Raw genomic sequence first — 21,155 nt, 5'->3', positions numbered from 1 at the left:
GTTGTAGGTCCATCCAATTGAGCGAAGAGGCATTTGTTTTACGAGTTCGGTTGAAACACGCCCCATAGTCACAGCCCAACGGAGAGTTATCAGACACAACGTCAGGCTTGTATTTGTCAGTATTTTTTATATTTTATATTGAAAGACCGAACGCATATTTTTACATTCTCTATGTTCATTTTACGTTTACTGTACACCAGCCTAACATAGTAAATTCCTTGTTTGTGTACACTTGCCGATTAAACTTGATTCAGATTCAGATTGATGGACGCACGACGCTGTGATGACAGTGACGTCATAGGGCAGTCCGTGTGCATCTATCCCATCAGCCATGGCGGCAATTGGCTATATAAACGTGCGCGCCGCGTTTACAACTTCTCAATCTGCGGTCAACCAGGAGTGAAGAGGCATGACAATGTTGAGTTATATTAAAATGTTCAAATCAGCGAAACCCAAGTGAGTGACGAAGATATGCGATACCTTCTGTATTAACGTTTCACAAATGAAAGCTTGTGTATGCTAGCAATAACCAGAGCCTTATTGCTTTTTGTTAACAAACTGCTGTAGCTAGTGTGCTAAGGTGGTCACTTTCAAAGGCAATACAGTATCACAATGTAACAGGCCGTTTGTATGGAGTAACGAACTGCTAGTGGGTCATTTTAAATGTCAATAGTCGTCCTCGTAGTTCTAGTGTATCATGTACGATTTACTGACCTAGGCGAGCTGAGCCTGCCTCGTGCGACGTTTTGCACGTGGTCCAACTCAACCATATCTGGATGTAGCTAGCTATTACGCTTTAGCTTGACGCTAACAGTATTGCTGAATTTGGTTCTGTTTGTTTAGGTCTTACCAATTTACAGAGCCAGACATTGAAGATCATATTGGAACATGACGCATTTAAGGTAAAGTTTCAGACTGGCTAGTTAACCCTCCCAGCGGTCAGTCAGCTGTCATGGCCTTCCGTGCCACGATCAGTGTTACATTGCTGGTAGAGAATCGCCCCACCATCTGGCCTGGTCGGGTGGACACTGTTTTAGTGTCTGCTTGTGCTGGGCTGCGGCAGGGCTGTGCCCCTCTGAGAGTGGACTGTCCCTCTGTACACGGGGGCCGTCCTGGTTTGGGGTTCAACACCAAAACATGGGTCTTGTACGAGTATCCCTGATGTGTTGTAGTGAATGAGGATGCCAATGTGGAGTCCGTGGTTTTAATGGTCTCCATGTGGTTTCCAGGTGAACTTGTGAATTACAATGGCTGTATGAAGATGTCAACCATACTTGTTCTTTAAAGGGTGAGTTCAAGAAACTTTTGTGCTTGCACATATTTCTGTCAATGAAATGACTTGCGTGTGCAGTGATGATACTATCAACACATCATTCTTATTTTATGATGATGACACATCGGAACCCTGAGCACAGTACCTTCCTAATCCAGTGGGGTGCATTTTCTTGTCTCGACTCATCCTGTCTGCTTCATCTTGCAGGAACTGTAGACCCACAGCATAGAGTGCCTGGATGAGCTGATGCACTACTTCAGTACAACTCCAAGGTATGATTATAATAATCCTACAATTGATTGCTAAAGGTGTAGGTATTTCTATTAAATTATCCTAAAGTGGTTTGAGGAATGGAGTTTATTAGTATGACCTGTGAACCCAAGTGTGTACTCTCATGGCGGAGGCCTTCCTCCCTCGCTGTGAATTCAAAAACCTTGGCAGAGAGACTGCAGGACTTTGGCACAGGTTAAAGTAGGCTCAATCTACAATAATCTGACTAGAAGACCTGAGACAAACCTTTAAGTCAGAAGTGCAACACTCCCTCTACCATGTCACTAGGTAATTAACTTTTCTCTTCCCCCAAAGGCAATGCCAACTGGATTTAGGACGGGACACTCGGGCTGTTCAAGTCAGGAGAAGACATGCGCGTCAACGTTTGAAACGTCTGCACTTTGACCGTTCATGTCGAGTTGAAGCACAAGTACCCATTAATTGTTGAGCTGATTTGGTATGGAGAGATCTCATCATGTAAAGGCTACTGCAAATTGAGCTGAAATGTCAGCTAGGTTCAAATTGGCTTGGTGTGGTTATGCATTGTAACTTGTAAATTCTGCAATAAACAAGTTAACTGCAACCAGTTTCTTTTTTTTTTCCCCTGTGTTGCGATACAAAGTGTCACTGGCTGCAACTTAGGTTCTGACTTGTAGTAATGTGTGAAAGGGAGGATCAAAACTGTCATGTCAGTTTTCAATTGTTACTCATACAAATTAACTGTTCCCCTGTAAGTCAATGCATGGATGTGCATATTGAATAGCATTTTTGGACTTGCATGTCTGCAGCAACAACAGCTGGGACATGCGTTAAAATATGTCCCAATGGGTTGCGTTAATTCTACGAGGTGAACATCAGCAATGACCTCACCTGGTCTGCTCACACGGACAATGTGGTCTGTAGCCCGGAAACGCCTTGAGACTGAAGAAGTTTGGCATGGACGGTCATCCTCACTAATTTTTACTACTGCACTGTAGAGAGCATTCTGACTGGTTGCATCAGTGTGGTATGGGAGCTGCACAGACGGACCGTAAGGCCCTACGAAGTGAGGTCCGTTCTGCAGAGTTCATTATCGGCAGGAAGCTCCCAGCCCTACAGGACACCTACCACACACGTTGCCTAAGGAAAGCCAGCAGGATTCTAAGACTGTTCCCACCCATCCTTCAGTCTCTCTACCCCGTTGCCTTCTGGCAGGCGTTACCGCAGCATCCGGTCGCGCACACACAGACTGGACTACAGTTTCTACCCAAGGGCCATCAGGCTTCTGAATGGACACTGATATGGACATTTATTTACTGCACACTAGTCACTTATACACTGTCACTTTCAGCTACTGGTTGCACTGTCACTTTCAGCTACTGGTTGCACTCAGTAACATTGCACTACTGTACCTCGCCACCAGGCTCCTGTATGGTCATTGACTAGTCACAGACCTGCAAATTTGCACTATTGTACTGTACTCCACTTAGATTATAGGGTTGAAACAGGTTTTATGTGCATTTAGGGTTAGTATACTGTACTATTTGTTATCTGTAATTTAGGAAGTTTTAGTATTAGGGTTAGTATAGTCAATTATTTATTGCTATCTGTATATTTAGGAAGTTTCACTTATTTAAACTCAGCATAGATGTAAATTATGTTCCGTGTACTTATATGTTATGCCAGGTGCTTGTGTTGTCTTGTCTGGAGAATTTCAGTGCCCAGTCTAACCCTGTGTTGTTCTGTGTACCTGACAAATTTAATACTTGAACTTGACTTGAACTTGAAATTACGTTGTGTCCTTGGGCAAGGCACTTCACCCTACTTGCCTCGGGGGAATGTCCCTGTGCTTGCAGTAAGTCGCTCTGGATAAGAGCGTCTGCTAAATGACTAAATGTAAATGATGTTATCTATTTTCTTAGTACTTATAAATTATGTTATGCCAGGTTGCTTGCATTGTCTTGTCCCAAGAATTTCAGTGCCCAGTCTGACTTTGTGTTGTTCTGTGCACCTGACAATATAAAACATGAAACATGAAACATGAATGAACCACAACAGAGAATGTCTATTATGGGTATCCGTAGACGGACTCTGACCACAAGGGGGCGCTATTATGCTGCACCTGCATATGATCGCCGTCTTAGGCTGGTCCTGGATTGGCCAGAGGTGGCCAGCTGTGGCATAGTGACTGCTGTGCGGCTGTTCATCGTGGAGAGCTGAGAGATGCAGAACAGCACGAGAAGGATGAGGAGAGGCAACAAGGCGCAGCACTTTTGTTTCAGAAAGGACTGATCCTTTATCCTTTTCATCATTTTTGACCCTGCACTATTAAATGTCGCACATTCGAACGTCAAATGTGTGAAGGATTCATATTCGGTTCATTGTGCAGTAAAGTAGATTTCAACGCCAGTAAAACTTTGTTTGGTATTAATTCACAACAACATTGCTTTGGCTGGAGAAAAAAATGTAAGTATCCAACTTACAGGCATGCATTGAATTCGGTCATTTCGAAGAATTTAAATGTAATTTGGTACATTATATAAACTATTTTACTACTACTAGGACTGAATTCTCGTGTCTCGACAGACTTTCAATTTAGCGAAAGATGATCTGGATGGACGCGTGTGTGTCTCTGTGCGCTGTTCTGCTCACTCTGCTCTCGTTGTGTGAGGCTAAAGGTAAGATTAACTCCTCAAAAGGGGCCCCGAGATAATTAGAGAAGTGGTATGCTGTCCATATGTGTAATTTGTCCAAACGAGTTTCCTCTGAGCCATATGCAGTTTATTATAGCCCATGTTTGAATTCACGTATGCCAATAAAAATGAGCATGGATAGAGATCAGATGAATATTAATCGAGACTTTTGTATGGACATTTTGAGAATCTTTCCAAGAAACGTCTTACCAATAAGGAAATTCATTTTCACACCAAATTCTTTATTCACTGCCGTTTCTGTTCTGTCAATGTTTCTGTTCTGTCAATGTTTCTGTTGGAGTTAACTCAGCTGAGGCACCGGCTACTCTCGCATGTTTAATCCTGAGGAATTTATCAAACAATTCAGTGAACTCCTTTTGGCTTCTGTCTTCACTCTGATGTGAAGTCATATCAAGCAGAGAGAGACACAATCCATGTAGTGGCAGAGTGTTTAATAGGAAACGGTGCTGATGGGTGCCCTGCTGACTGACATACCACACATGGGGCTGGAAGACTTGGGTCTGAGGCCAGGGCTGTAGGACTGGGGCTGAGGCTCGAGCTAAGGCTGAGGCTGGACGGCTGAGTTAGTAGTTAGGGTATTTACCCTGTAGTTAGGGTATAGACGTTGGAGGACTGAGGCTGTATCTAGGGTAGGGGCTGGAGGTTCTGAGGCTTTAGGTTCTGAGGCTGGATGTGAGGCTGTGGCTAGGATATAGAGTCTGGAGGGCTGGAATCTACAAGCTTGGTAAGAACAGAGGTGTGTAAATTGTGTTTTAAGTAAAGTAGAAAGGTTGTGAAGCTAAATCAGAGGAAACCAAGACCTCTTCAGATCAGGTGGAGTCATAGAGGAGGGGGAAAGGCCTGTTTTTCTGTCTTGTCCAGAGGGAGCGGTGTGTGCGGTCTGTGTGTGTTTCTATTGATTTGTTGTTGATGTGTATAATGTAGATTCTCTAGAATGGTAATTATTCTAGAAAGTTCCCCCTGAGTAAGAATGTGCAAATAGCTTCTAAATAGGATTATTAGTCAAATGTGCAGCTTTATGGACTAGTGTAGGGACCTGCAGTATACCTGTGTGTATGTGTGTGTTTGTGTGGCACCCAGACCTCAGGTACCCAGGAAGGCCACAGCAGCCTTTATGGGGCGTAGAGGTCGCACTGACCCTTGCGGTCATCAGCCTATTGTTCTCTTTGTTTACTCGACCATTAAGTGTGCTCATACATTGTGTGTGAGTGGGTTGTGGGGGGGAGGGGGGGTGTTAGAAGGAGGAAATGTCTCCTGGACTCCTGCTTGGCATCATTAAGCAGCTAATGGTTGATAGTGGCGGACTGTGGTGGATAAGTGATGGATACAGTAAGTGGTAGACAACTGGTTAATACCTGACTGATAACAGCTTGATCGTGTATCTGGTGGTGCCGGCCCCAGCTACTTTGTGTGTGTCCCTCGAAGCCTGCTAGCTGTTCTGATGCAGAGTGGCTCAAGCTGTTTACCTGTGTGTGTTCCTCTGTGTGTGTGTAACCCACAGCTAGTTTAGCAAGTACTCTAAAATCCTAATCTGGAAAACAGACCTATAATGGGATGCGAATCTGACGTTTGCTCTGGCAACAGTCTTTGTAGCCCATCAACCAGTGTTATCATCATATTCTTAGTCAGCATGCAAAGAGGCTGTTGCCAAACCCCTTAGACTCCCACTGCTCTCTCTCTCTCTCTCTCTCTCTCTCTCTCTCTCTCTCTCTCTCTCTCTCTCTCTCTCTCTCTCTCTCTCTCTCTCTCTCTCTCCCTCTCACCTCCATGCTCTTTAAACTCTGCTGGAAGAAGAAAAACCTCCTCATTATTGTTGTTTTGAAGTGGTTCCCAGCCGCGTGGCGGTCTCTGTAGCAGGGATGTGGGTTAGCGTGGCGCTGTGTGTGCATGTGTGTGTGAGCAGAGGAGAGGCAGCTGGAGGTAAACAAGGCTAGCTAATGAGCCTGTTGTGTTGGTCTGGGCCTCAGCCCTGGGGTGCTGAAGAACCGGTGGTCTTTATAGAACCACAAGAGAAAGAGAATATTCTAGACCTGGTGTAGGACATACCAAACAGGAGAGAGAATGTTGTAGCCCAGGTCTACAAGGCAAAGGGAACATAACTAACGTTTCCAAACATTCTACCATACTCCAGTTTATGGTGTACACATGTGTTTACATGTGTGCATGTGTGTGTTTTTGTATTGGGCCCTATTCTTACCTGGGAGCGCTGTGTTTGCACAGGTGTGAGAGGGGCAGTACACGAGTGAAAGAGAGGTTGGGAGATCCTGTCATCCCTCCATTCCTCCCTCCATTGTTCTCTCCATTCCTGTGGACTTAGCGTGCCGGGGCTGTGTGCTCACACAAGACCAGGCTGTATATCTGAGTGTGTGTGTGTGCATGTGTGTGTGGGGGCGCATGTGTGTGTACGTGTGTGTGTGTGTGTGTGTGTGGAGCTGCTCCCCATGTCAGGTCTTTGTGCTACAGATGGGATTATAGGTTCTTTAACTACAGGGATTACAAGATCCTTTCTCCCCCCCTCCCTCCCCCTCTCCCTGGTCTTTAGCCTGTCACACTGAGTCAGAGGTCTGAACACAGCCTGCGTGAGAGAGGGAGAGGACAGGACGGCGTGGAGAAGATGAGTGGGGTTGGGGAGGTGAAGAAGGGAAGGATGAGATGGGGGGAAAGAGAGGAGTGAAAGAGAGTGCAGTCCTGAGGCATGAAATAAGGGAAAAGGAGGTGGAGGAGAGGAGGGTTGGAGCTAGTGGAGAGTAAGGTGAAGGTGGAGGAGAGGGAGAAGGAGGTGAAGGAGAGGAGAGGTATAGGGGAGAAAAGGGGAGGTGGAGGAGAGGAGTGGTGTACAGGGAGGAGGAGGTGGAGGAGGAGAGAGGGGAGGAACAGAGGGACATACAGTGCCCTCCAAAAGTATTGGAACAGTGAGGCGAATTCCTTTATTTTTGCTGTAGACTGAAAACATTTGGGCTTGACATCAAATAATGAACGTGAGACCAGAGATCAACGTTTCAGCTTTTATTTCCAGGTATTTACATCAGGATCTGATGCACAACTAAGAAAATATCACATTTTGTTTGAATCCACCCATTCTGTCATGTGAGCAAAAGTATTGGAACAGATATACTTAAAACATATTTAAGTGAATAAGACTTAATATTTAGTTGCAAATCCTTTGCTTTCAATAACTGCAGCAAGTCTGTGACCCATTGACGTCACCAAACTTTTGCATTCTTCCTTTTTGATGCTTTCCCAGGCTTTCACTGTAGCCTCTTTCAGTTGTTGTTTGTTTTGTGGGGTTCCTCCCTTCAGTCTCCTCTTAAGCAGGTAAAATGCATGCTCTATAGGGTTTAAGTCTGGAGATTGACTTGGCCAGTCAACCTTCCATTTCTTGCCCCTGATGAACTCCTTTGTTGTTTTGGCAGTGTGTTTTGGGTCGTTATCTTGCTGCATGATGAAGGCTCTGCCAATCAGTTTGGTTGCATCTTTCCTTAAATTGGCAGACAAAATGTTTCTGTAGACTTCCGAGTTCATTTTGCTGCTGCCATCATGTGTTACATCCTCAATGAAGATTAATGAGCCCGTCCCAGAAGAAGCCATGCAAGCCCAAGCCATGACATTACCTCCACCGTGTTTCACAGATGAGCTTGTGTGTTTGGGATCATGAGCAGTTCCTTTCTTTCTCCAAACTTTAGCCTTTCCATCACTTTGGTAAAAGTTAATCTTTGTCTCATCAGTCCATAAAACTTTGTCCTAGAATTTTTGAGGTTCATCTCTGTACTTTTTGGCAAATTCCAGCCTGGCCTTCCTATTCTTCTTGCTAATGAGTGGTTTGCATCTTCTGGTGTAGCCCTTGTACTTTTGTTCATGAAGTCTTCTGCGAACAGTAGATAGTGATACCTTCACTCCTGCCATCTGGAGGTTGTTGCTGATCTCACTAACAGTTGTTTTAGGTTCTTTCTTTACAGCTCTCACAATGTTTCTGTCATCAACTGCTGATGTTTTCCTTGGTCTACCTGTTCGACGTCTGTTACTTAGTACACCAGTAGTTTTCTTCTTCTTCAGGACATTCCAAATGGTTGTACTGGCTATGGCCAATGTTTCTGCAATGGCTCTGATTGATTTTCCATCTTCTCTAAGACTCACAATTGCTTGTTTTTCACCCAAAGACAGCGCTCCGGTTTTCATGTTGTTTTCACCTCTGAATACAGTCTGCATAGACAAAACCTATCTTACCCAATCTGAACCTGAGTGTAGACATTCAGTGGTATTTATTGATTGAATAATGTATGTAATAGGACACACCTGGGCAACAAAACACACCTGTCAGTCATATGTTCCAATACTTTTGCTCACGTGACAAATGGGTGGGTTTGAACAAAAAGGTGATATTTTCTAATTTGTGCATCAGATCCTGATGTAAATACCTGGAAATAAAAGCTGAAACGTTGATCTCTGGTTTCACATTCATCGTTTGATGTCAAGCCCAAATGTTTTCAGTCTACAGCAAAAATAAAGGAATTGGCCTCACTGTTCCAATACTTTTGGAGGGCACTGTATGAAGGTGGAGGTGGCTAGTTGAGTCCTGTGGTTTTCTCAGAACAGCAGCATTCCTGATGGTTAGACCATGGTGGCACAGCGGGAGAAGGGAAGGAAGGATGGAAGGATGGGAGGGCCTCCTGATCTTTATCTCTCCTCTGCTCTGCTCTCCCAGAGGAGGACCAGGTAATGTCTATCTATGGAAGATTCATAGAGGGGTGAGTTATTCTGCATAGTGCATAGGAGAGAGGTCAAGACATGGTTCACCTACTGCTGAGTGGAGAAGCCGCCACAAACACACACATATCCATACACTTACACTTACACACACACACACACACATATTTACTGGGGTGAATCAGAGGTAAACAGCAGCTGTAAACCTAGCTATGTTTGCCAAGGCCCCCTATCTTCCTTATGTCACACACACACTCAAAACACACACACACACACACAGGTTCTAATCTTGGCCGTGATAAGGAGCTGAATTCCTGTGCCTGGTGTGTTTGTCTGATGCTCCTATCTCTCTAGACAAACATGCTGCTACAATAGAACTGTTCTGCCCCAGCCCCCTCCCTGTCAGGACGAGGATAGGACCAGCTCAGGATCAGTAGATCTCCTCCTCTCAGGACCAGGATAGGACCAGCTCAGGATCAGTAGATCTCCTCCTCTCAGGACCAGGATAGGACCAGCTCAGGACCAGTAGATCTCCTCCTCTCAGGACCAGGATAGGACCAGCTCAGGACCAGTAGATCTCCTCCTCTCAGGACCAGGATAGGACCAGCTCAGGAGCTCAGGACCAGTAGATCTCCTCCTCTCAGGACCAGGATAGGACCAGCTCAGGACCAGTAGATCTCCTCCTCTCAGGACCAGGATAGGACCAGCTCAGGACCAGTAGATCTCCTCCTCTCAGGACCAGGATAGGACCAGCTCAGGACCAGTAGATCTCCTCCTCTCAGGACCAGGATAGGACCAGCTCAGGACCAGTAGATCTCCTCCTCTCAGGACCAGGATAGGACCAGCTCAGGACCAGTAGATCTCCTCCTCTCAGGACCAGGATAGGACCAGCTCAGGACCAGTAGATCTCCTCCTCTCAGGACCAGGATAGGACCAGCTCAGGACCAGTAGATCTCCTCCTCTCAGGACCAGGATAGGACCAGCTCAGGATCAGTAGATCTCCTCCTCTCAGGACCAGGATAGGACCAGCTCAGGACCAGTAGATCTCCTCCTCTCAGGACCAGGATAGGACCAGCTCAGGACCAGTACATCTCCTCCTCTCAGGACCAGGATAGGACCAGCTCAGGACCAGTAGATCTCCTCCTCTCAGGACCAGGATAGGACCAGCTCAGGACCAGTAGATCTCCTCCTCTCAGGACCAGGATAGGACCAGCTCAGGACCAGTAGATCTCCTCCTCTCAGGACCAGGATAGGACCAGCTCAGGGCCAGTAGATCTCTCCTTTTAGGACCAGGATAGGACCAGCTCAGGGCCAATAGATCTCTTCTCTGTCAGGACCAGGATTGGACCAGTTTAGGGTTGGTAGATCTCTTAGCCTTGTTCCCCTCTTCTCTTCCTCCTCACACAGACTCTTTTGGTTAATTGATAAGAATCTCTCGTTCTTACTTTCTCTCTCGTTATCAACATCTCTCTATACCATATACAACTGCAAAAAAATAAGAGACGACTGCACATTTTCTTTTCCTTTTTTTAAAGTTGGGAATAAAAACCCATTTTATTTTGAGTGAGGAACAGAAGGGGCAAAGTTTTAGAGGCCACTGCAAATTTTACCCATCTGTTCTTCACGCAAAATTGTAAGGAAAGACAAGGTGCAGTGGTCTCTTATTTTTTATTTTTTTCATTGTCCATATCTCTATAAAGATACTGTATACATATACTAAATACAGTATATATTTGTATGTATGTATATATATTATGTTCTGTCTGTCTATTTTTCTTACACACATGCAATATGTATGTGCCACTTCCTGTGCTGTTATAAGTTGGAGCTGTGTTGTGGTGTGCTGTTTGAAGCTCTTTGTTCCTCTGCCGGAGTCTAGGCCACCATCTCAAACTCCCACACACCCACACACACACTCACTCAAATGCAGATGTCTGTAGCGTTGAGAGTGAAATTAATATCAGACTTGCCTGTCTTTCTTTTCTTCATTTGTCTTTTAGTTGGTTACTTTTATCTAGCTTGAATAAAGCACAAATACACACAAATACACACATTCACTCAAACACACACACATACACGCACAAACACACACAATCACACAGATGATGTATAAAGGGAGTAGCAGCTCACTCCTGTCAACTCTACACACTCCTGCCTGTTACTTTAGAGCATTTGTCTGTTATGTGTCTCAGAACTGTGTGTGTGTGTGCGTCCTTGCCTGTGTATGTGCGTGCTTGGGTGTGTTTGCGTGTGTGCATGTGTCAGATCAGATTGGGGGGTTCTCTGGCTGGCGCCTCATCTGCCAACAGATCCAGTCAGGCCTACTGACTGGTGGTGGACCCAACCCTTCTCAACCCCCCTCCCTTCACCCCCCCCCCCCCCCGCCCCTTCCCCTCCCTCATACCCGTGACCCTTGTCCCCCCCTCACTCCCCTCTCCAAGCCACTTTAAATCTTCTGCCGTGACAACCAGACACCTCTGTGACAGAAGGAACCACTCTGCTCTCCTATTCCGGAGGGACCAGGTCTCCTCTGTCTACCTGGAATTCTATTCATGGAGCAGTAAAATGTCTGGTCCTCACTTGGAGCACAGAACCATCTCAGTCTAACTCTGAGGAATGTTCTGTAACTGTACGCCTGCACCGAAAATAAGCTCCACTTCTCTGCTCCACTTTACTCTCTCTTTCTCTATCTCTCTCCCTCCTCTGGCACTTTCCTGGAAGTCTACCAGATGCTCCAGGTGAAAACAGTTCTTTGACTTACACACTTACACACACAGACCTTTAGCCAGGCAGAGAAACAGACATTTTAGGTTCAGTTTAGTGTTTCTGTTTCCATAAAGTTGGCTGTTCTACCACCTGTTGCTGTTAACGCCACAGGATGTGACAGTACCAGGCATGAATGAGGGGTGCTGTCCAACACACACACACACCCCCAGACACACACTCTTGCACTGTATCCACTCACACAGGCACGCACAAACTCATACTTACACACACAACATACACACAGACATGAGCACACACACTCACACACACACGTGCACACACACACCAGCGGTGCGCAGGGCCAGGGGAAGTGGAAAGCAGCTCTCGTGGGAGCTCGACTGCTGAGCGGACAGGATGAAAAGAACTCTGTGCACGCAATGAGCAGGCAGAAAAAAAACCTGACAGGAATAACAAGACATTCCCCTCGAATAACTGAGCACAACCCCTTGGTCTCCATCTCAATCTGCCTCCCCCCCTCTCTCCCTCACTCTCTTCCCTCCTCTCCATCTTTCTCCCCCCACCCCCCTTCCCCGTCCTCTATCACTATGTCATTCCATGCTCTTCTCCAATTGGTTGAACCTCTCTTGTGAGACCCTCCCCCCCACCCCAAGTTCTGTGTCGCTCCTTGTTGCATGACTCCCCTAAAAAGCACTTTCATCGCACTGATGTTGATTAGTTGAAGATCCATATCTAATATAATGTTTCCCTCATCTGTCTGTCTGTCTGTCTGTCTGTCTGTCTGTCTGTCTGTCTGTCTGTCTGTCTGTCTGTCTGTCTGTCTGTCTGTCTGTCTGTCTGTCTGTGTCTTTCTCTGTGTGTGTATTTGTCTGTGCGCGTGTGTGTGTGTCCAGGCCCGCCCTGGGTGAGCCGGCCAGTGGAGGAGCGTCAGACGGCCTGGGTAGGCCGCAGCGTCCGGCTGGCGTGTCCCGTGGAGGGAGACCCCCCACCCCTGGTGCTGTGGGTGAAGGATGGCCGCAACGTGAACCCTGGCTGGAGCCGCTACCGTGTGTTGGAGCGGGGGCTGAGGATCCGGGAGGTGGAGGAGGGCGACGCCGGCAGCTTCGTCTGCAGGGTCACCAACGGGTTCGGCAGCGTGGCTGTTAACTACTCGCTTGTCGTCCTAGGTGGGGATCTGCTGCACACACACGGTTAGACACACATGCGCGCGCGCAAAGGCAAACACAGTCATTGTAGGTGAGGATCTGCACACACACACACACACACAAACACTTGTCGTTGTGTGAGGGGATCTAAACAACACGGGCACACACACAAAGGCGAACAGAAGTTTGTAAACGCACCCTCTCCACGTAAACATACAAAGACGCGCAAAAACGTACGCGCCTCATGCACACGCAAAAACGGTCACACAAACGTGGCAACATCATGGGAACATGGTTTCATTCAGCCGGCCCAGAGGGAGTGGGTTCAGCCGTAGTGGAACTGTAACATTGGAGCCGTAGCGACGACCGTTGCTGACTTGTTGGTACTGAGAGGACACTGCAGAGGTTACACACACACCCTGAGAACAAAGGGCTGCTTCTTTACCTGCTGACACACACACACAGACCGCACATGTTTATCAGGGCTGAAACACTATACACTGCTACTTAGTTTACACGCACAGCAGGGCAGATGCCCACACATGTACACACACCAAAACACACACACACTTACAAAATGTCTTGAAGGAGGAGAGCAAATGTTTTGTTTGTTGAGGGAGGGCGTTTGAGGGGGGGTTGGGAGGGAGGGGTGGGGAGGGGTTGTTATGTTGAGGTGCGGTAACAGTGGGGGGGGGGGTTATGAGGTTGTTGTTCCTGGTCGGTGGGGGCAGCAGGGAACCTGGGGGGAGTCTGTGAGTGGGGGCTACTTTATTGGTGACTGAAGAGACTAAACTGTGAAAGGAGTGTGTGTGTGCGTGTGTGTGTGTGTCAGGGGTAGGGAGAATTGAGAGCAGCCGGCTGTCTTCCTGTTAGGTCCCAGAGAGGATTGTGGGACAGTTGAGTTACAACGCCTGCCTTGGTCTGGTCTCTGTAGAACTGACCTGCTGACCGCTCACTGGGTCATTAACTCTTCATGTATGTGTGTGCATGTGTGTTACATGAATGGTATTGCACATGTCACCATGTGCTGTAATGTGTGGGTTTGTTTGTGTGTGTGTGCATGCGTCAGGGTTGGACTGGCCGTCGGGAGAGTCGAGAATTCCCGAACGGCCGGTCAAACGGCATAAGACAAAAAAATCTATATATTATAATAATACACAGCCGTGGGCCGGTTTGCGTTTCAAAGTCCTGGGCCGTTTTTCAGTCCCAGTTCAGACCTGGCGTGTGTGCTCGTGTGTATGTGTGTGTCTGTGTGTCTGTGTGTCTGTGTGTGTTTGTGTTACATAAATGATATTGCGAGTGTCAGTATGTGCTGTTAATGTGTGGGTTTGTTTGTATGTGTGTGTGAGCTTGGGTGTGTGTATGTGTGTCTGTATGTCTGTGTGTGTGTGTGGGTGCGTGTGTCTGTGTGTGTGTGTGTGGGTGCGTGTGTCTGTGTGTGTGTGTGTGGGTGCGTGTGTCTGTGTGTGTGTGTGTGGGTGCGTGTGTCTGTGTGTGTGTGTGGGTGCGTGTGTCTGTGTATGTGTGTGTCTGTATGTCTGTGTGTGTGTGTGGGTGCGTGTGTCTGTGTGTGTGTGTGTCTGTATGTCTGTGTGTGTGTGTGGGTGCGTGTGTCTGTGTGTGTGTGTGGGTGCGTGTGTCTGTGTGTGTGTGTGTCTGTGTGTGTGTGTGGGTGCGTGTGTCTGTGTGTGTGTGTGTGTGTGAGGCCAGGGGAACTCCAGCCAGGCTGTGGTGTTCTCCCGCATCCAGGGAGGTAGTGCACCAGGAGACATGTGATCTCTCCCGCTGTCACTGTGACAGACCTGACCTGGCACAGCCTGCCTCACAACATGCATGGGCACAGAGGAGGAGGGATGAGAAGGTGAAAGGGGAGAGGTGGTTGGGAAGAGGAGGAGAGAGGAGGAGGGGAGAGGTGAACCTCAAATTTCTGCTTGAATGTGTGTGTGTGTGACTGCGTGTCGTGGTGTAACAGGAGCTGCTGTGATGTAGCCAGCAGCATGTCTGTCCCTGCTCTCTGTCTTCTACCCCAGACCCCTGCACGCTCAGGTGCTCTCACCTGACAAGCAGGCCTGACGACATCACACAAATATGAAACCTGCTTACACAAACACACACACACATCTCCCTGCTGATAGGAGATCCTTTGTGTACTCAAGCTCTCATCAGCCGTGCCATGCAGCTAGACAGACATCATGACATCATGTCAAATTGTGTGTAATCGCTTCTGATGGTGAGTGAGGAAGTGAGGTTGTGGGGATCTCCAAGTCTGTTCCTGGAGAGCTACAGTGCAGTCCTGTAGACGTTTCCCACCCTAAACCCTAACCCTAATCGGATTCATCTTAAAAACAAAGTAGGTCATGGAACCAGGTGCTCGGTTAGGGATGGAGCTAAACTGTCCTGCTTGTGTACTGCTGCTGTCTGCTGCTGTGAGGAGACCTGAGTAAATGTTGACATGTTGACTGAGTCCCACCTCACACACCCTGCGCCCGTAGTATTATCAGCTACTGTACCTCCGCACTGACCTGTCTGCTGGCTTGGCTGTGTCTGCCAGTAGGTGTCGGTCGGTTTGTTTGTCTGTGGGTCTATTTGTCTGTATGTCTGTCTTGAAACATGGTCAAGTTGTTCCACGCATGTTTGTTTGGTATTGACTTTAAAAGACAGGTGAATCCAACATTACATTTTTTCCAACGCGTGTCTCTGTATGTCTGTCTGTCTCTGTCATCTGAAGTGTCTGTCGGTCTCTATGCCTGTATGTCTGTCCCACCCACAGTCCTGGTGTCAGTTGTCCCTCTGGTCCCTGTGGTGGAGGAGACTGTGGCTTTTGGTCAGACAGCAGTCTGCTCTGGTCTGTCCTCACAGAGGGCCTTCTGGTGCAGGAGGTTTTATGACAGGCCTGGTAGTGCAGCTCCACCTCTGGGACCCTTTGTTCTTTGTTTGCAGGCAGAGGTACATGTGTTGCAGTTTAGCCCACGTTTCCCTCACTTAAATGGATAATTGTATCAAAATTACCCTGGCAGGCCAGCTCCAGACCGCTGAGAGTGTCTAGGGGGGGTCTGTGTGTGTGTAGTCGTGAGACAGGTTTTGGCGAGCGTGTGTGTGCGCGCGCGATTGTGTCGTCAGGCTAGAGGGGAGTGCTGTGACCACAGTGGGGTATTTCAGAAGTGCAGGCGTGTTCCGGGTTGTTCCATTCCAGGGGAGAAGGGGGTTATTTTCCAGCAAGTCACAACCTCAGTGTTAATGAATGACTGCAGGACCCACAAACACACACACACACACACACACACCACTCCCTCTTCATTAGTTTCCTGCTCAGATGACTGCAGTAGTGACATGGAGACCCAAACCAAGACCAGACCCCTGTCTATCTGTCTGTCTGTCTGGTTGGCTGGCTGGCTGTAGTCTGGCAGTCTGGCTGTCGGAAAGAGTCAAAGTGAGCACCTTAAGTTCCTGGTTAGTGAAGAGGAACTGTTCACAGCCTACCAGCTACCAGGGAGGGGTTAACTTGAGGTCACTTCCTGCGGCGTGGCGGTGGTTAGTAAAAAGAACAGCGGAGAGACTAATTAGGCTGTCTTTAATTAGCTCCCTCCCTGCCTGACTACCATGGTTTCACAAAGCCCTTTCAGGCAGACACACACACACATTTCTTGGCTACTGTAATGGATTTAAGTATGAAACCAATGCGAGTCAGTGTAGATTGTGTGTTAAGGTGAAAGTTCATTCATTGCAGTAGTACTGTACACCTTCCCTCCACAAGTTAGCTTTTTTAGATCAAAGTCAAAAATACCTCTCTCTCTTCCTTTTTTGATTTTTGTTTACTTCAGTCATTGCTGTGGGGGTCACTGAAACCTGGTCTTTTCTCCAAAAAGGCCTTCATACACTCACACACCCACCCTCTCTCTCTCTCTCTCTCTCTCTCTCTCTCTCTCTCTCTCTCTCTCTCTCTCTCTCTCACACACACACTCTTTCATGACCATGTATGTGTGTGTTCCAGGTATGAATGGAGAATGAAGCTGTTTGATCACAGCTCCTTTTAAGTTCCTCCTCAGAAGGAAAAACTAACATGTGGCCTTATAAACACAGGCTAGCCCGGTCTCCCCAGGACCAGACCCGCCGTCTCCACTCCTGTGCCCCTCTGTGTGTGTGTATGTGTGTGTGTGTGTGTGTGTGTGAAGATGAGGAAAAGTCCCCAATCCACAATATTAAAACTCTGCTAGCATCACTTTTTCTCTCCTTTCTTTCACACACACACACACACACACACACACACACACACACACACACACACACACACACACACACACAAACACACACACACACACATACACAAACACACACACACACACACAGAGAGACAGCTCTGGCTGAGTGTGTTTTCCTTCCTTCATCACATCCTGTGCTGGCAGCGACAGCTGCGTAGAGTTTGTGTTTGGACTGGCCAACGTTTCTCATCTGTTCATTAGACCGTCCACGGTTCAACTCTCTCCGGCCTCCGACCTGCTCTCAGTCCTGTCCAACACCCCAAACATCCCTGCCATGGAAAGAGACCATGTGTGTGTGCCCAGTCTAGCAGGGCTAGAACAGGTACTCTATACATTCCTGTGGGTGGTTCCAGAGGGGCGTGTCTAGCAACCCCCCCCCCCCCGCCCCCTCTCACCCCCCATTGGCCAGTGTGGTAGAGCTGAGGGTTGTTAATTGGCTTCCTGCTCAGGGTTAAGTCAACAGGCCTTCCTGGTGGAGGCAGCAGGGGAACCTGGGATAGGCAACAATGCTGCTCTGTTAGCATGGCCTGCCTCACCCCTGTCTCACCCCTGCCTCTAGTCCCTCGCCCCTGCCTGCAGTCCTTCACTCCTGCCTTACTGCCTCAAGTACCTCAGTCCTGCCTCCCCTGCCTCCAGCCCCTCACTACTACCTCACCAGTGTGTTGATCACCTTCACCCCCCCCCCCCCCTGCCTCAGTCAACCTTACTCTTCTCCTCCCTGCTGCCCTCCTGCCTGTCCCATCCTAATTCTGTCTCCACTTCCCTGCCTCTGCCTCTGACGGCTGCTAGGAGAACAGGCCTCCCTCTCTATAACTGACAGACACAGAGAAGATTACACACAGTTCTTCAACACTCGGCCATGCTTTGTCTGTTAGCCCTGCTGGAGGCCACAGCTACATCAGCATGTCTAGACTCCAGCATAGATCCCTCAACATCACCAGTCATCCTTCCAAAGCTGGATGAGCAACACACACACCCGTTTTACTATTCCTCTGTGTGTGCGTGTGTTTCAGATGATACAGTAGTGGTGAGCCAGACCAGTGTTCCTTCTGTGGCAGCAGAACCCAGTGCTGAACTGATCCAGCCAAACCCTACTGGAGAACCTTGGGGTGAGACAACAGACACACTCACACCCACACACACAAATTCTCACACACTAAGAGTCTGGGGCTGCTCTCGGGGGATTCGTCATCCAGATTTCAATATTCTCATGCCATACACCTGACCTTAGTGACTTAATCCCTGGGACATCATCATCGTGTGCCCACCTCCCTCTTCCCTCTCCTAGTCAAGCCCAGATTCAGCCAGCCGACCAAAATGCGTCGCCGTGTCCTCTACAAGCCGGTGGGTAGCTCTGTGCGTCTGAAGTGCCAGGCCACGGGGAGCCCCCCTCCCTCCATCGCCTGGTGGAAGGACCAAACACCCCTACCCCCCCCTCGCAGGGATACCCGCCCCCAGTGGACCCTCACCCTGAAGAACCTGCAGCCAGGGGACGGTGGCAGGTACACCTGCCAGGTGACCAACCCCGCCGGCCACATCAACGCCACATACAAGCTGGATGTCATAGGTATGGGAATGGGGTCAGGGTAGGGGGGCACGTGTAGAGAGTAGTTATATACACACCAGCTATTGAAAGGATGGTGAGATGTGTAATGATGGTGATGTGGTCGTTATTGTGGGTTAAGTGTCAATAGAGCTCAGATCTTCTCTCTCTTGGTCTCTTATCTTTCTTTTTTGTCTTTTATCTCTCTCTCTGTCACTCTTTGGCCTTTCTCTCATTTTTCATTCCTTCTTTCTCTCTTTCCCTCAGAGCGTTCCCACTGCAAGCCGGTGTTAACGGGGACTCACCCGGTCAACACGACCGTGGAGTTTGGCGGCACCGCCTCCTTCCAGTGCCGGGTCCACAGCGATGTCAAGCCCGTGGTCCAGTGGCTGAAGAGGGTGGACATGGGGGCGGAGGAGCGCTACAACTCCACCCTGGAGGTCGGAGGTCAGCATTTCGTGGTTCTGCCCACAGGTGAGGTGTGGTCTCGGCCCGACGGCTCCTACCTCAACAAGTTGGCCATCGTCAAGGCTACGGAAGAGGACGCGGGGATGTATATTTGTCTGGGCGCCAACACCATGGGTTACAGCTTTCGTAGCGCCTACCTCACCGTGCTGCCAGGTAGGAGGCAGTGTGTGTGTGTTTGTCTGCATCCATGTATGTGTTCTCTACCCTCACGTGACCTCTCTTTTCTTGTGTGTGTGTGTGTTCAGATCCCCAGGTGGAGAACACAGTCACCCCGCCCCACCTGAGCTCCGGCCTGCCCTGGCCTCTCATCGTCGGCATCCCGGCTGCTGCCCTCCTCATGATGGGCACCATCGTCCTTTGGCTGTGCCACAGCCGCCGGCGCCACGCAGCACTGCCCCCCCGTGCCCTTGCACACCGAGACCACCACCTCCCACCCTCAGACAAGGATCCCCCCGCCCCCGATTGCCCCCCTCAGAGACTCCTGGGCCTGAGCCCGGCCGCCCAATGCGCTGCCCCCAAGGTCTGCACTAAGGTGTACACGGACATGCACACACACACGCACACACACTCCCACGCACACATGGAAGGCAAGGTTCACCAGCATTTCCACTACCAGTGCTAATCGCGGACCAGTGAGCGCATACAGACAAACACACACGCACACACTTACATACACACACACTCCACCCTCGTGGTCTTGTCCCTAAGCCACTGCTGCTACTCACACCCATCAATGGACTACAAGCAAGGGACGATGAGCCACACAGATGGAACCCCAAAGATATGAACTACATCATCCATGGTGCATTTGCTGAATAACAGCACACTTCCTGCTGTACACTTCCTGCTTCCAGTCAGATTTAGGAAATGAATTCCAATTTACGTTCCAATTAACGTAAATTCCACGCCCTAACATGGACTGGAGCTGACCCAGTACTGGAATGTGCCACCACGTTAGCCTCCACGAAACAAAATTGTACATAATTGAGTTAGCCTCTGTGTGTTCAAAACGTCAACTGTGACCAATAAACCAAAGTGTACTCGTCAGAATGTTTAAGTGTTAAGTGTAGCTAGCTTTTGACTGTTAGCTGCTACGCTAGCTGTGGTGTTGTCTGTAAGAGGATGTTAGGGTGTGAGACTCCAAGAGTAGAGCACAACTCATCAGGGAAAATGGACGGATAGACAAATGGATAATAATGTTAAAAAGGGCTTTTTTTATTTTTGTATTCAGCTATTGTATAATATTAACAATGATATGTATCCAACTGTGCCTGAGAACTACAGTATTACCATGTTACTCACTGTGTGTGTGTGTCAGAACTGCAGAAGTCTCTCTTGGCACTGGGTGTAATATTCTAATTTCTTGTCAGGTATATTTTTATATAAATCTAGAAAGGACGTGCATTTTGTTCATTGTCATTTTTATAGCTCACCAAAAAAGATATTTTAGTGATTCATTTTATTTAGTGTGTTTTCTTATGTAGTATATCTGTAGATGTGTCTGGAAACACGCAACGGAGCAATAAGGAACAGAAATATGAATTGTATTGGTAACATCTGGCCTGGTTGTGTATGCAGATCACCCTTCTGGCCAGTTCTGAAACTCAGTATTTAATTTTTTCTTGGAAAGCATAGCAAACAATTCAATGAATCTTTTAGCCAGTCCTCCAGGAACAGGAGTGTTTTAGACGTGGTCTAAACTAGGTATGGAACCCCAGTTATCAGCCACACCAACAGTCCCCCCTTATCTTTCTCTGGTGCTCCTGGCTGTACAATCATATTTTGCAATCAAACATCCATTATTGTTCTGTGCCTCAATGTGTTTGCCAGAAATGTATTTCAATGAAGGAAAAAGTGGGAAAATGTTGTTTCTGCAGTGAACTAGAGTCAGAGAGGGCAGTGTGGTCTGGCTTGGTGTGTGTGTGTGTGCTCAGGCCTTTCCCTGGGTAGGCCTCAGAGCTCTGTTAGTCTAAGGGCATGAGGAATGCTCTGGGAAAATCAAGCTGTTCTCTCAGCAGCAGGCAGATAAATATTCCCAATAGGATTTGATGGTTATTAATCAGGGGCAGAGTTACA

At 48.2% G+C, this 21,155-nt stretch overlaps 1 protein-coding gene, 1 long non-coding RNA gene and 1 other non-coding gene across 3 annotated transcripts; all 3 read left to right on the top strand.

Moving 5' to 3' along the window:
* Positions 1-100: 100 nt before the first annotated feature.
* Positions 101-2,126, top strand: LOC124467951. Its single transcript, XR_006956129.1, has 6 exons — positions 101-115; positions 255-456; positions 844-902; positions 1,230-1,288; positions 1,481-1,545; positions 1,859-2,126. It is a non-coding gene; the product is annotated as an uncharacterized LOC124467951 (long non-coding RNA).
* LOC124471106 lies at positions 932-1,132 on the top strand. The gene has a single exon (XR_006956486.1). It is a non-coding gene; the product is annotated as a small nucleolar RNA SNORA74 (small nucleolar RNA).
* A 1,600-nt stretch (positions 2,127-3,726) lies between the features above and the next one.
* On the top strand, positions 3,727-20,483 carry fgfrl1b (fibroblast growth factor receptor like 1b). Its single transcript, XM_047018237.1, has 7 exons — positions 3,727-3,988; positions 4,109-4,200; positions 12,558-12,830; positions 18,082-18,177; positions 18,357-18,635; positions 18,879-19,232; positions 19,325-20,483. The coding sequence occupies exons 2-7, from the start codon at positions 4,128-4,130 to the stop codon at positions 19,699-19,701; spliced, it is 1,452 nt and encodes a 483-aa protein (XP_046874193.1). The 5' UTR covers positions 3,727-3,988; positions 4,109-4,127; the 3' UTR covers positions 19,702-20,483.
* Positions 20,484-21,155: the final 672 nt, after the last annotated feature.

This window comes from Hypomesus transpacificus, chromosome 1 (assembly GCF_021917145.1).
Source record: "Hypomesus transpacificus isolate Combined female chromosome 1, fHypTra1, whole genome shotgun sequence".
Lineage (NCBI taxonomy): Eukaryota > Metazoa > Chordata > Actinopteri > Osmeriformes > Osmeridae > Hypomesus > Hypomesus transpacificus.
This window is presented reverse-complemented; position numbering and strand designations above follow the sequence as displayed.